At 39.3% G+C, this 14,581-nt stretch overlaps 1 protein-coding gene across 3 annotated transcripts in view; it reads left to right on the forward strand.

Annotated features, from left to right (window-relative positions):
* Positions 1–14,581, forward strand: part of OBI1 (ORC ubiquitin ligase 1) — a 43,608-nt gene that overhangs the window by 6,578 nt on the left and 22,449 nt on the right. For all 3 annotated transcript variants that reach the window (XM_072622168.1, XM_072622167.1, XM_072622166.1), the window contains 3 exons: positions 3,604–3,739; positions 6,379–6,470; positions 8,868–9,110. In XM_072622168.1, the coding sequence (XP_072478269.1) occupies positions 3,604–3,739; positions 6,379–6,470; positions 8,868–9,110 (471 nt within the window). The remainder of the gene's footprint in view (positions 1–3,603; positions 3,740–6,378; positions 6,471–8,867; positions 9,111–14,581) is intronic.

The raw sequence follows: 14,581 nt of genomic DNA on the forward strand, positions 1-14,581 counted from the left end.
TCCATTCCAACGTCATGACTGAAGAAATAAATTTGGGGTTCAGTTGATGAAATTTTGAACCCTTAAGAGTGAATGGCTTGCAAACGGTGAAAAGTATTGCTTCTCCCTTCAGAATGGAACTGATCTATCTGTTTAAGAGATTATGGATTTTTTTTAAGTTTACTGAAATCTGAAATTTTATGAAAGTTACTTTTAAATTAAAAATGGTAGTTAACTTGTTTCAGGAACTTTAGATACTTCTCATTCCTGAGCTTGTACTCTTCTAAACTGTATTTAAACTGTTGACTAGAGTATATTGTAGCAGAATAAATGCATGCTACAGAACATTAAATTAATGAGTAGTAGTGGTAGCGGTAGCAGTAGGTATGCATCATTCCTTCCATTATTAAATATGTAAATAACCCTTCACAATCATAGCAGTTTTTCTGCTTCTATGTATGTTACGTTGGTTTGACAGGCAAAGTGGAGTGATTTACTCTGCATTACTGATTTAGCAGTGCATATGTCCTCTTTCAGACTGAGGATTATTTTCAGGAAGTTACCTCAGGCCCATGCTCAACAGAGGCAGTGAGATTCTGTAGAAAAGAGAATGTGAAATCAAAGAACCTGGATGCATATCCCAGCACTGCTACGATGTGACCTTAGTCATTTCCCTTCTCTAGGACTCAATTTCCATATCTGTAAAATGAGGGTAGGAGATTGGGTGGACCATCAGGTAGCCTCTTAAAAGCTCCTTTCAGAGCATTTGAGTTTGGAGTCAAAATAAAGGGACCCCTCCAAACCAAAACCTGTGCTTTATGTGTCTCTTTAAAAGGAAATTATCTTTCCATAGCAGTAGAAAGACCCTTTCCTATCTCATTTTCCCCAAGCTGGGACAATTAGAGGAACTACTTTTGTTAGGATTATGATTTTCAGGAGGAAACTCCAGATCTACCACTTGTCAAGCAATCCTTTTTGCTTTCTCCATCTTTTGTGTTTAATGGACTTGACGAAAACATGATTACTTGAAGGTCAGAACCTCTTTCTTTTTTAAAGTGGCTGGGTGAAGGACCCTGAAAAGTTCCACATTCCGGTTTTTGGAATGTTTCTCTCCAAAGTCACTGCTTCTGTTGGGAGAAAACTTATACCTTTATGAATGGGTTCACCTGCAAAAGAGCAGGGGATAGCTTTGTGATTTCATTCTAAAATATGGGTGTGTAGCCAGGGGCAGGGCAGATGAACTGAAGCTTCTGGTTTTCCTCCTGAAAAGGAAATGGGTCCAAGTGTCAGGTGCTGTGGAAAAAAGGAAAGAGGCCTTATACTTGAAAACATTGGTCCTGGTCATATAGCTTCCTTTTTCTCTCCTTTCTACTATCTTTCCTCAGCGAATTTCCCATTTATTAAGGTAGTTGTTTTCTTGTTTTCATTAGCTTGATTTATATATTGGAGATCTATCTCTCTGAACATGTCTGTAGATCATAAAAGTGCTGGGGAAGTTGTTTGTTAAGCAATAATTAAATACTTTCTCTGTGTAGGGCATTGTGCTAGGCCTTGGGGAGACAAAGACCCAAAAGACCCTCCCCTCCAAGGAGCTTTGGGCTGCAGGCCCCACAGAGCAAGTATAAACCCTTCTCCACAAGACAGCCTTTCAGATACTTGAAGACAGAAATGACCAACGAACTAAGTCACCTCTTCAAGCTCAATGTCCCTAGTTCCTCTAGCTGATCCAATGGGATTCAGACTCGAGTAAAATTCCCCATAGCTTGCAAATCACAGCACTCTCTTCCTTTTTCCTTTTCCATTGCATCTTTCTGAGTAAATGAGTTCAGGTGATGGCAGTCATTTACTAGAAAGGACCTCCTGAGTTGATTATTTGTGTGTTATTATTTTTTGTGTAATTATCATTACTTCTTTGACTTTGGACGAGTCACTTCCTTGATGTGGACTTGAATTTCCTCAGCTATGAAATTAGAAAATTGGGCTAGACAATTTCTAAGGTGCCTTCCTGCTCTAGCTACAAATCCTATGAGCCTATGTTCTTATTATTCCTGTGAATTGTAAGAATATAAAGATCACAAGGTTTGGATGAGACCTTAGAGATTGAGTTTACCATCTCCCTTCCCTTTCATTTTACAGATGAAGAAATTGGGCAAATACTTTATTTGCCCAAAGTCACGCAGACAGTAAAAAGCAGAGGTATCAGTCAGTCCATCAGTAAGGATTTATTAAGCACTTGTGCGCTGAGGATACAAAGAAAGGCAGAAGACAGTCCTTGTTCCCCACGAGCTCACAGGCTAATGGAGGAGATTGTGTGCAAACAGCTATATGGAGTCAAGCTATATAAAGGATTTATTGAAAGTAGTCAGGAGAGGGAAAGCACTAATGTTTAATGGGGAACGGGGAAAGCATCTCCTGGAAGGGGGGATTTTAACTGGAATTTGAAGGAAACCAGAGAAGTTAGAAGGTAGAGATGAGGAGAGAAAGCATTCCAGGCATGGGGTCATCCAATGAAAATGCCTGCAGTCTGGACATGAGGAGAATATGTTGAGATCTGAGGTGTCACAAGACTAGAATGGGGAAGGCAGGTTAGGAAAGCTGAATGTCAGATAGAAGATTCTATATTTGATCCTAGAGGTAATGGGAGAACTTAGAGGCAGTGTGTCAGAGGAGAAAAATGGGTGATATAGCTGAAAGATGTTCCAAAGGCAAAATCAGCAGGACTTCGCTGCAGATTGGATATGGAGGGTGAGAGTAAAGAGTTGGGGATGATAGAGTTGTTGAAGAGTTGAGCTTGTGAGCTTGGGTGAATGGGAATATTGTGGTGGAAGTTTGGAAAATGAGGCCTTGGGGAGGAAAGGTAATGAGTACAGTTTTGGACAGTTTGAGTTGATGATGTCTACAGAATACCTAGTTTAGAATGTCTTAATGGTTAATTTGAAGATGTTAGTCTGGAAGGTTGGGAGAGAGGTTAGGACTAGACAAGCAGATCTGAGACACATTAGCATAGAGAACCATGGGAGCTGATAAGATCACCAAGTACACTAATGTAGACAGAGAAGAGGTATGATTTGAACTCCCACTGACAGTGCTAAACTCTTTCCAGTATATTTCACTAGAGGAGTAAATTGTATCCTTTTAATTTGATCTGTGGCATATTAGGTTCAGAAAGGCGTTTAATGGATCATATTAGCATTTGGAAAATTGTGTTTCTAATTTATACTGTTTCACACTTACTAATTCTGTGGCATGTGGTTGGAAATCAGAATTGGAAACAAATTTTACTAAAGAAGAAATAGCTTTAGATAAATTGCTACATGTCAGTGAACAAAGAGCCACAGGCCTTATTGGCCACAAATTTAGCCACAGACAAAGCTCTTCATACCTTTGCACTCCAGAGATTGCAGGTTTTGTGTCTGGTGGTTTCAATTTCATGTATGTGAGTATGTGAGTAACAGGATGGTCGGTAGAAAGAGCATCTAATTCCTGAGCAGCAGTGGTCCCTATGCTTGGACTAAAGAAGTCATTTGAATAGTTCAAAACCAAATGGGGATTTGAATGAATGGAGTTTGGGTTATGCTTACACTTCTGAACTTAGAAACTAAAGCAATGTAACTTTTTTTAAAGGTGCGACATCCTGTCATATGCATCAACAATCATGTGTTCTGTTCTATTTGTATCGATGTATGGTTGAAGAACAATAGCCAGTGCCCAGCTTGCCGTGTCCCCATCACGCCTGAAAATCCCTGCAAGGAGATTATTGGTAAGGGCACTAAATACTTGAATATATACACATATAAATGTTTATGTATATGCATATCTGTGTAGGTGCACATGTATGAATAAATTTTGGTTATATGTATGTATTTTGGCTGGAGACTAAAGTTAGTAAATTGCAGCAGTGTTTTCTGCATGCTGTCATACCCAGATATGGATCATTTATTCATCATTGTTGAATATCAAATGATTAACAAACATTTACTGAATACTCCTCACATGTGCTAGGCACTGTGGGTGATAATAAGGACTGGATATGCGATTTCAGTAGTAAAGGGTGCTGCCAGGTGAAGAAACTCCCTCTGAAAGTACAGGTCAGCATGTTCTCTGCAACTTACAGTGGTAGAGAGTTGCCTAGAGAACTGAGAAGTTAAGCGACTTGCCCAGGGTCACACAGCCAGTGTGTGTCAAAAGAGGGAACTTCAATGCAGTTCTTCTGGCTCTGAGGCCAGCTTCTTATTCCCTGTGCAACATTATCTCGAGTGTGATAATAATTTAAGGTTTGCAAAGTATAAAAGATATGTTATCTTTGTAAAGGTTTGTTATCTCATTCAATCCAAAATATTTACAAGGCAAAGCCTCTTCCCCCAAGAAGTTTATACTTTGTTTTAGGGAAAAGTGACAAAATTAGTTGTGTGTGATAAGGAAAATATAAGAAAGAGCTGTAGCCATTTAATAGATAGGTACAGAAAGTATTCATAGAGGAAGCAGTATTTGGAACCTTCAGAGGTTAGTTAAGATCTTAATAATAATTAGTATTTATGTGGTGCTTTAAAGTTTGCGAAGTGCTTTACGAGTATTGTCTCATTGGATTCTCACCACCACTCTGCAAGGTAGGTGCTGTCATCCCCATTTTAAAAGATGGACAAACCAAGGCAGGCAGTTAAGTGCTTGGCATAGCATCACACAGCTAATGAGTGTCTGAGTCAGAATTTGAACTGGTCTTCCTGACTCCAGGTCCAGTACTCCATCTACTCTGCTGCCCTGCTCTTTTAATGGGTGGAAGTATAGCATAGGTTTTTCCAGGAAGAAAAAAATAGTATGAACAAACACCAAAAAGTTAAGGTTGTGTTCAGGGAATAGTAAACAACCCCTTTTATAGGAAGTATCAGTTAAAACTCTGAACGTATTGTCTGTGTGGTGGACTAAGGAACTTTGACTTTATTTTATTTTAATTAAGTATTGAAGAACCATTGAAAGTTTTTGAGCAGAGAAATAATAGTGAAAGTGATAACATAGGAGATTTATCTGTCATTAAATGAAACCCATTGCATTTAAATAAAGAGAAACAGAGACATCATTATTGGGCCCCATGGTTTTTTATTGGTTTTTCTTACTTTAGTTCGTTGCCAATGATGAACAAACTGTAATTCTACCTCTCTTGAATAAAGTGACCTTTGTAAGGTAAAACAACTCCAGTGTAGTCTTTCTAGAATTTTGTACAAATTCAGAGTATATTATTTCACTTTTTATGAGTATGTTATCTCAAGGGAATGTTTAATTAGTATTAATAGGTCTTTGGTTATAATGGAACCAGAGGCATCAGGTATTATGAAATAAAACTTCCATAAATAAAAGAAGTTTTCATTTTTCTCTACCATGACATAGAAAGTAACAAGACAGAATAGAAGAAGAGCAAGGGGAAGTTAACATCTTTTAGAGAGTATTTATTTTGAGTTACAAGTCACTCTAGGTTTACAATTAATGTGGTGACTCTTAATCCATTCTAATTGGTTTGTTAGCATTCTGCATGAAAGCAGACATTAATCTTTTCCGTTGTATTACCAATAACCAAGCAAGTTTGAGGAGCTAATTGGTTTTGCTCTTATTTAACATCTGATAAGTGCTCTAGAGTATGCTGTATATGATGTGTAATAAAAGCCCAGTCCCTGTCCTTGAGACTATTACCCTTGTTCATATGATGCTTCTTTTAGTATGATGCCTTTTTGGAGTGATGGAACCATTCACCATTTGCTCTAAATTTTGCTCTTCGCAGATTGGGATGAAGATGCTTTTGTTGGCTTTGGGGGAAGGACAGATTTATACTGGGACCAATAGCATAGACTAAATAGAGAGCCAGTATGTAGTAATGGAAATAGTGCTGGACTTGGAATCAGGAAGACCTGGCTAGGTTCAGTTCTCAGAGCTGACACTAGTTGCTACTAGCAACATGTTGGAACCTTAATTTCTTCCTCCGCAAATTGGGGATAATAATACCAAAAAAAATCTGTAGAGCTAGTTATGGAATCCTGAGTTGAGAGCTGGAAGGATTTTTAGAAACCATCTAAGCCAGTTCTCTCATTTTACAGATGAGGAACTAAAACTCAGAGACATTAAATGAAGGGCCAGAGGTCAGGAATGTGGTACACAGCAGATCTGGGATTTAAAATCAGATCCTCTGATACCAAACCCAGTTCTCATTCCATTGCTCCCCAGAGACATTGTGAAGCACAAGTGAGATAATGTACGTAAAGTGCTTTGTAAACTTTAAAATGTTTTATACAATCTAATCACTACCATTATTATTAAGGGTTTTTGAGAAAGGGGAGGGACGGCTATTACTGGAATTCTGCTTTTCATTGTCATATATCTTAGATTCCAAATTTTTTAAATGTTTTTTGCTAGGAGGAACAAGTGAAAGTGAACCTATGCTTAGCCACGCTGTCAGAAAGCACCTCCGGAAAACTCGACTTGAGTTACTCCATCGAGAATACGAGGTAATTCAGTCCAATCCATCCCAAGGCTTCCTTTAAATATCTTGATCTGTGCCAGGTGCCACCCTAGGCTTTGAGAACACAAAGACAGGACTCGGCATGCTATGGAAAATGGTGGCAACATTCTGGTTGAGGCAGAAGATCCTGCCTGAAATGGTACAGAATACTACACATAAGGAAATTGTATGTTTTTCTAATAGGATCAGTAACTTCCTGACTTATTGCAGTACTTTTTCCTTTTTAGAAAAGAATTTAAGTCATCCACATTAAATAGTTTTTTCCCCTCATTTTTGCCACCCTTTGTGAAAGTCCACAATAGAGGTTGAAACACCCTGAATGTAGCAACAGAAGAAACCAGTTTTATTTGTTTATTATTATTTTTAGTAGTAGTATGAGTGATAATAGTACTTATTTTTACATAGAACAAAACACTTGGCAGAGTAAGTTTTTAGAAGGCTGCTTTTCTTTTTTAAAAAATTTAATAAAAACCATTTAATATTTTCCCAATTACATGTTGAAACAATTTTTAACTTTTTTAAAGAGTTTTCAGTTCCAAATTCTATCCTTCCCCTCCCCTTACTTGAGATGGTAAGCTATAAGATGTTATACATATGCAGTCATGTAAAACATTTCCATATTCATCATTTTGTACAAGAAGACTCAAAAGAAAATGGATGAAAGAAAGTGAAAAATAGCATGCTTTAATCTGTAGTCAAACAATATCAGTTCTTTCTGTGGATAGTGTGCTTCATCATTAGTCTTTTGGGAATTCAGAGGGCAGTCATTAAGTGCCAGGAATGTCTGAGCTGTTCATTTAAAAATGGCATTCAGAAAAAGCTGTGCTGGAAAAGATAGTTATCCTGTGTTTGGTATTTCAGAAGTGAAAATTCAGAAGCAGTGGTAGAAGATTTTTCCTCCTGCTTCTAGGTGGGAGACATAGAGGTTTTAGAGGCAAAAATTTCAAAAACACTAGATTTAGCTAGTAACTGTTAAGTGTATAATCCTTACTAGTGAATTTCCACCCTCCTCTACCAACCACATACCTCCCAGGAAGTCTACAGAGCCATCTTTTCTGAGACTGTTCTTTTGTATTAGAAGTTGTTTCCATGCTAGAGATCTGACTTTATATTTTTTTTAACATGATTCAATTCAATTATATATCTACTATGGGACAGTATTGGGCTAAGTGCTAAGCGCTAAGCAAGATACAGAGACAAAAAAAGTGAAAGCAATCTCTCCCATGAAAGAGCTTATTTCCTTATGTACTATGTGCAAAAACAAGTAAATACAAGTTGAGCACAAATAATTTTGGTTGTATGGAGGTGAATCATCAGGAAAGGCCTTAGGTGAGAAGGTCTCAGAGCTGAGCCTTGAATGGTGGTTGAGATGTCTGAGAGGCCTAGATGAGGCATGAGGGATGTCTTCAGAAGCAGGAGTACCATTTCAGGCATGGTCTTTTGTCTTGCACCCAGTAGATGACAAGGAGGATAGTGTGACTGGAATATATGTATGTGAAAGTAATGCAAAGTAAGACTAGATTGGTGCCAGATTGTGAAAGATACTAAATGCCAAAGGGAGGCAGCAGGGAGTTAATGAAGCTTATTGAGAAGAGAGTTGTGATTAAAGTTGTGCTCCAGGTGCTGAATGCAGAGTTGGTCAGCCAGCATTTGTTATATGCCTCCCGTGTGCTAGGAGATGTGTAAACCCTGGGCATACAAAGAAAGGCAAGACAGTTCTGCCCTCAAAGGGTTTTCAATGTAACAGGAGAGACAACATGCAAACAGCTATGTCTGTGCAAGTTGTGTACAGAGCAAACTGGAGATCATCAACAGACGAAAGGTGATAACATTAAAGGGGATCCCTCAAAGACTTCTTGGCTGTGAGTGGTGAGGGAGAATGTGCCTGACAGTGACTGCCCAGAGTCTTGGAAAGGAGTGTCCTGTTCAAGGAACAACATGGAGGGTAATGTGACCGTATGGAACAATAGTTGGAGGTTGGATGTAAACTTGAGCTGGAGTAACAAATCAGTTATTAATATAACACATAAGATCAAAGAATTGAAATCTTTACTAGAAATAACAAATTCAAAATAAGCTCAGATAATTTCCTAATTCAAAATTTGAGTTCAACCGAATTTATAGCTCCTAGCCAGGGAGAAGATTCTGAAGTGTCAGAGTCCTTTCTCTGCCTTTCTTGGAGTCCTTTGTCTGGATCTTGCCATGTAATTGTGGCATTTCAAGATTGCCGTATATATCCGAGTTTATGAAATGTTTTGGCTTGAGATGGTAAGCTATCAGATGTTATACATATGTAGTCATGTAAAACATTTCCATATTAGTCATTTTGTACAGGAAGACTCAAAAGAAAATGAATGAAAAAACCCCTTTTGCCTTTAATTAGGATGAAATAGAATGCCTGCAGAAGGAAGTGGAAGAGCTTCGAGGAAAGAACCTCAACCTAGAGGCACAACTGAAGTCTGTTCTGGATCCTTTGACCCTGGGCAACCAGAGTGAAGAAAGGCGGCCAGCTTCAGAAGAGAGAAATAAGCCTCACCCTGAAACTGTGTCAGAATGGAAAAAGAAGTTTCGGGCAGCTCATGACATCTATGAAAAAGTCAGAGATGATGTGGACAAGCTCAAGGAGGTAAGGCAGGAGCAGAGCTCAGTGTATGCCACAGTTCCATAGATTTCCCTGCAGAGATGGTCGTGGCGAATCTGAAGCCACCTTCTGTGGAGCTGTTAAACCATTTCTGAGGGAGAAGAGTTTCTGGGAAAGCGCTTACAACAACCCCAGAAGAAAAGCTGCTGCTCCTTTTGTTCTTCTTCCTTCTCTGTGACCCATTCCTGTTATTTTATTGATGTGGTAACCTAGTGAAGAAAGTTTTTATACAAATGCAGATCATCCGCTCTTCCAGCTAGTCTTTATTGCCTGAGATGTTCAGAAGTGATTTGTCCAAGGTCACACAGCTAGTAAGGGTCAAGGGGGGGAACTTGAATCCAGATCTTTTTCTCTCCAAGGCTAACCTTTCTGTTATTCCATACTTCCTTTACCAGTATAGCGGACAGAACAACGGACTCCTAGAGTCAGGGTGTGTGCTCAAACTTGGCCCCTGATATTTATTACCTGTGTCATCTTTACCTGGTGTTAAGGTCAAATGTCCTCAGTTTTTTCATATATAAAATGAGGGGGTTAAACAAGAACTCTTGGTTCCCTTCTAACTCTAAATCTGAGCCTATGAAAATCACATTTCTCAGGAGCCATCTAGTTCATTCACTTAATTTTACGCATGAAGAGATGAAGGCCCAGGTAAGCTCAGTGACTACCAAGATCACACAGGTATTAAATGTAAGAGGTAGGATTTGAACCTACATCCTCAAACTACTCTGACTCCTTTCATTCTACTAAGCAGTGTATGTGTGTATTTGTGTGTATGTATAATTTTAAACTTATATATAATTTTACATGTTTAAAATTCTATATAACTTTATGAAACAGTAAAGTACCACATATAAGTTTTTCCATCTGACCCTCACAATAACCCCTGTGAGGTGGGTAGTATAAGTGGTGGCATCCTCACTTAACAGATGAGGAAACTGATTGTAGAATCCAAGCAGCTTACCTGAGGTCACAGAACTAGTAAATTTTGTAGGCCAGGAACTCTCTAACTCAGAATTTGAACTTGAGTCTCAGTATAATCCCAGTGTCATTCCATGTAAGTAGTTGCCTAAAGTGTAGCATTATAGACTCTTAGAACTGGACAGAACATAAGAGGCCATCTAGCCCAAGCTTTACAGAATCAAGATACTTCCTCTGCAATCTATCAGAAACTCTCCAGGTTTCTCATTGTAGACCTTCCCCCACCCTGACAAGGGGCACACACAGCCTTCTACTTTTGATTAGTTTTCATTTGTTAGGTTTTTACTTTGTTCTGTTTTGGCCACAGGAAAGCATAAGGTAGTAAGTTTGCTTTGGAGTCAGGAGACCCTAGGTTCAAGTACTGCCTCTGCTACATGTTGTAGAAGTCTGGACAAGTCACTTAGCCTCTCACCATCCCCAGAACTCTCCCCATATTCTGGTTGCGTTACAGGTATAGTTCTGTATTAGTAGAGTAGCTTTTCCCACCAGCAGTTCCTTGTATTAATGAAATCACAAGTCTAGTCTTAAATTATTAGGAAGTTATTCCAAAATCAAGCTTAATTTCCCTCCAACTTTTCTTCTTGTTTCTTTTGTCTGTTTCCTGACACCAAGCAGAACAAGTTTAATCCCTTTCCCATGGGATGACTCTTTGTCCTGGTTATATTCCTGTTCCTTCTCAGGTCACATCCTCCCTTTTTTACCGCAGGATGTTTGTAAGTCAAGTCAATAGATGTATTTATTAAATGTCTGTTGCTAATCACAATTCTAGCCCCCGGAACACAAATACAAGCAAAAAGAAAGAAAATCCCTGCCTTGAGGGAACTTGAAAAGAGAGATGAAAAGTGGGTGCGTGAGGTGAGTGGGGCAAGTCTGCTGTCCCAGCACTCTCCTGACTCTGCACTGCCCCTATGCCACCACACAGGGTCCATTGGAGATGGAGGCCTGCCCCAGGGGAGCTGGCCATTCTGGCCATTCCAAAGTCTGCCTCTTCCACAGAGGCCTGCTCAGCCGTTGTTCCCTACAGTGACTTTCTGAATCAGCTTCCTTGCACCAAAGAACTCCAGATGAGATTTTAAAGATGAGACCTTGGAATTTGGCTTAGAGAGCAGAAAAGAGCCTAGATCCATTAGTCTGCTTGGCCTTGGGCTGTTGTAACTAAGTTATCACCATATATCCACATGCAGAATATATGCCTTATTGGGGTGTTGGTGCCCAAGATGAAAGGAAGGGAATTTACTGTTTCTAGAGAAAAGGGCCTGTAGACATAATTATGCTGAATGTGCATCCACTTTAAGTGGAGGAAGCATGTGCACAGTCGACATCTTAGATCTGGGGGTTTGGTTTTGTTTTTTGTAAAAAGAGAACACAAATGCTAAAGAAATGGCAGCTTTAGTTTTAAAATCCACTGACTTGCTCACTGATCATTCCCTGTTGGTGATATCAGAACTACAGAACTACATTTAGGCTCTTACTTTTCTTATTCTTCATTATATTTCCTGCACTAAATATTTTTGTACCTAGGATATATTCAGGAAACAGATCCTTTATTTGTACTTTTTAATTTAAAAAAAAAGCCATACATAGCATACTTGGCCCTCTCCTGTTTGTTTAATGTTCAGGCATTGAACTGTTATGGACTTAAAGCCATCTTAAACATGGGAAAGACCTCACAGCTGTTTTAGGTAGTTAATGAGGACCTGAGAGGCTGGCAGTGCAACATTGTCAGTAGAGGCTGGCCTCAGGCCTGACTTCAAGTTTCTTTTCTGACACACACTAGCTGGGTGACTTTGTTAAAGTCACTTACCTTTCAGAGCTCCAGGACAGAGGTATTGAATGCTCAGCCACAATACTCCCAAGTATGGCCTGAACAGATTAAAATTGAGCAACTGTGTGATTTTAATATGTTGATGTATTCTTGAAAAAAGAAATATAAAAGCATCTGTGGCTTTCTCAGTCAATTTGCAGCCCACAGGGATCATCACATAAGGTTCAGTGATCCCCATTTCTGTTTGAGTTTGACAGCACTGCTCTAGGCAAGACCATAAGTTACTGAGAAGGTGCTGAGTTGCTCAGGATTCTCTGCATCAATGAAATCATAGGCCCGTTCCCTATCCCTGTCCTAATGAAGACCCAGAGTCTATGCCGCATGCAAGGTACTAAGCCCTTGGGGGGAGAAGGAGAAGTAGACAGGAGGAAATAGAAAACTAGAAAATGCAATTTCTGCCTTTTTCTCAAGGTGTTTACAATCAAATAAGTACAGAGGGACGAAGTGGATACGAATTGCAAAATAATATGCATAAAGATATGAGGATTCACAGTAAGGGAACAGATTGTTGGAGGGGTGGGTGACCTTAATCCAAGATGGTCTCATGGTAGAGGCAGGTTTGGGTCCAAGAGGGAGAAGAATGGCCCATTCTGAGATTTAACTGACACCAAGCCAGTGATGTCCCAGTCACAGCATAGAGCTATGTAGTGAGGGGGTGAGAGAAAGAAATTAAACGAGTTGGTTTCTAATTTAAGCTTGTCAGCATCATCAAAAAGCATTTGCTAAGTGCTTCTCTCCATGGTGCTATGCTTGAGAATTTAATTCATTGCCTGTGCATATGAGGAAGTAAAGGGCCTTCTCTGAGTCTTTGGAGGGGCAGTAATGGTGTTTATCAGTCACTTAATGAATTAACCCTCAGTGGTTCTGATTGGTTTACAGCCAGACAGATAAACAGGTGTCCAGTGCTCCAAAGAAACAAGGCTAGGTCTAAGAAAAATTCATCTTTAAGCCTAAAAGAGCTGTCCATTACTCGGTCTGCCCTTTTTACCGTTGCTCATTTCCTTGATCATTTAGGGGATTTGTGTTGTGTGAATGGGGGAGGGAAGGAGGAATGAGGCAAGGAAGAGAATAGGGACAGATTAGGAGAATTAGGAATGTTAGGTGCAGAAGAAGATAGTGTAACTTGTGTGATCCTACTAGAAGTTCTACACTAGCAACTTTGAAATACTTTCTTCAAGGCCTATTTAATACATTTTGCTGGTGGCAGAGCTATTTTCACAAACGTTTGACATATACAATCAAAAAGAGTAAGGAAGGGTAGACATGAGAAGTGTCTGTAAGTATTTGAGAAGATTTCATGTGTAAGGATTAGATGTTTTCTGTTGGGCTTCATAGGACAGAGCAGGGAGCAGTGGGAGGGAGTCCAGAGGTTCCTAGAATCCTAAGTTTAGAGCTAGCAGGGACCTCTGAAGTCCAGGTGACTAGATAGTCTGTATAGGCTGATTTAAGCTTTAGGTAATAAAAAAAAAAATTGCTAATAGAACTACAGAAAGTGCAGGGTCTTGCCTCCTGCCTTAGTGAGCTCCTCACTAGCAGTTTTCTAGCAAATGCTGGATGGAGCTATTGTAGAGATAGCTTTGTTGAGGTACGGGTCTATGTAGAGCAAAGATTCTTAACCTTGGATCTGAGAACTTGTTGTTTTTAATACTTTAATAACTATATTAAAATAATAGGTTTCTTTTGGGGTTCTATGTATTTTATTTTATGCATTTAAAAAACATTATTCTGAGACAGAGGTCTTAAGTTTTGCCAGATTGCCAAAGGAAAGTCCATAACACAAAAAGGTTAAGGTCCAACACCTCATTTAGATAACCTTTGAGGGTCCTTCCAACTCTGAGATTCAGTGAATATGTTAACTCTTCCAGGGTCCAGAACTTAGTTTTCAGCTTAACATAGGATTAGACTCCAGAAAGTCAGTTTATGGATGATGCAAATGTCTCATTTGTTTAAAGGAAAATATCCCTATCCTTTTCTCCCTCCCTTTCCCCCCCGCCATCATAATCTCATTGATGCAAGGAACAGCTAATGAAAACCTTCATCTGCCACTACGAATCAGGACCTTATTTGTAATTTGTAGGTTTAGAGAATTTCACGGGGTCAGCAAGAGATTGACTGAACTAACTAGCTCATGAACACACAAGGGCCTGTCAGAGGAAGAACTTGAACTTTGGTCTTCTGCCTCAGGAGGACAATTCTCTTTCTTTTAGGCTATACTGACTCACACTTGTGGGGAGAGAAAAAGAAAGAAAAAGAAAAATTTGGAAAGTTATCTTTTTTAAAATTTAAAACTACTGGAAATAGGCACTCTAAATCTAATTTCTCCTCTTGCTAAGAGTGTTTTGTTTGGTATTTGAAGAACATCTTAAGATGGAAAGAGGAAAGCACATTAATTGAATGTTTTATGTCATGGGATCTTAGATTTAGAGCTGGAAAGAATCTCAGTGGTGATCTAATCCAGCTCTTCTTAAACTGTGGGTCATGGCAAAAAAAATTTGGCCGCAGTAAAGGGTTTCTGAGTGTGCAGTGACCAAAAATTAATTCAGAATCAAACGTGTGATGAATCCAAGGTGTTTCTGGCAGTGCTTGCCTGTGTGACATGTGAGGCTTCATTGCAGCCTTGTTTCTAAACAAAGCGTTGGAACTTTGCGCATGC

Source organism: Notamacropus eugenii, chromosome 6 (assembly GCF_028372415.1).
Source record: "Notamacropus eugenii isolate mMacEug1 chromosome 6, mMacEug1.pri_v2, whole genome shotgun sequence".
In the NCBI taxonomy this organism is placed as follows: Eukaryota; Metazoa; Chordata; class Mammalia; order Diprotodontia; family Macropodidae; genus Notamacropus; species Notamacropus eugenii.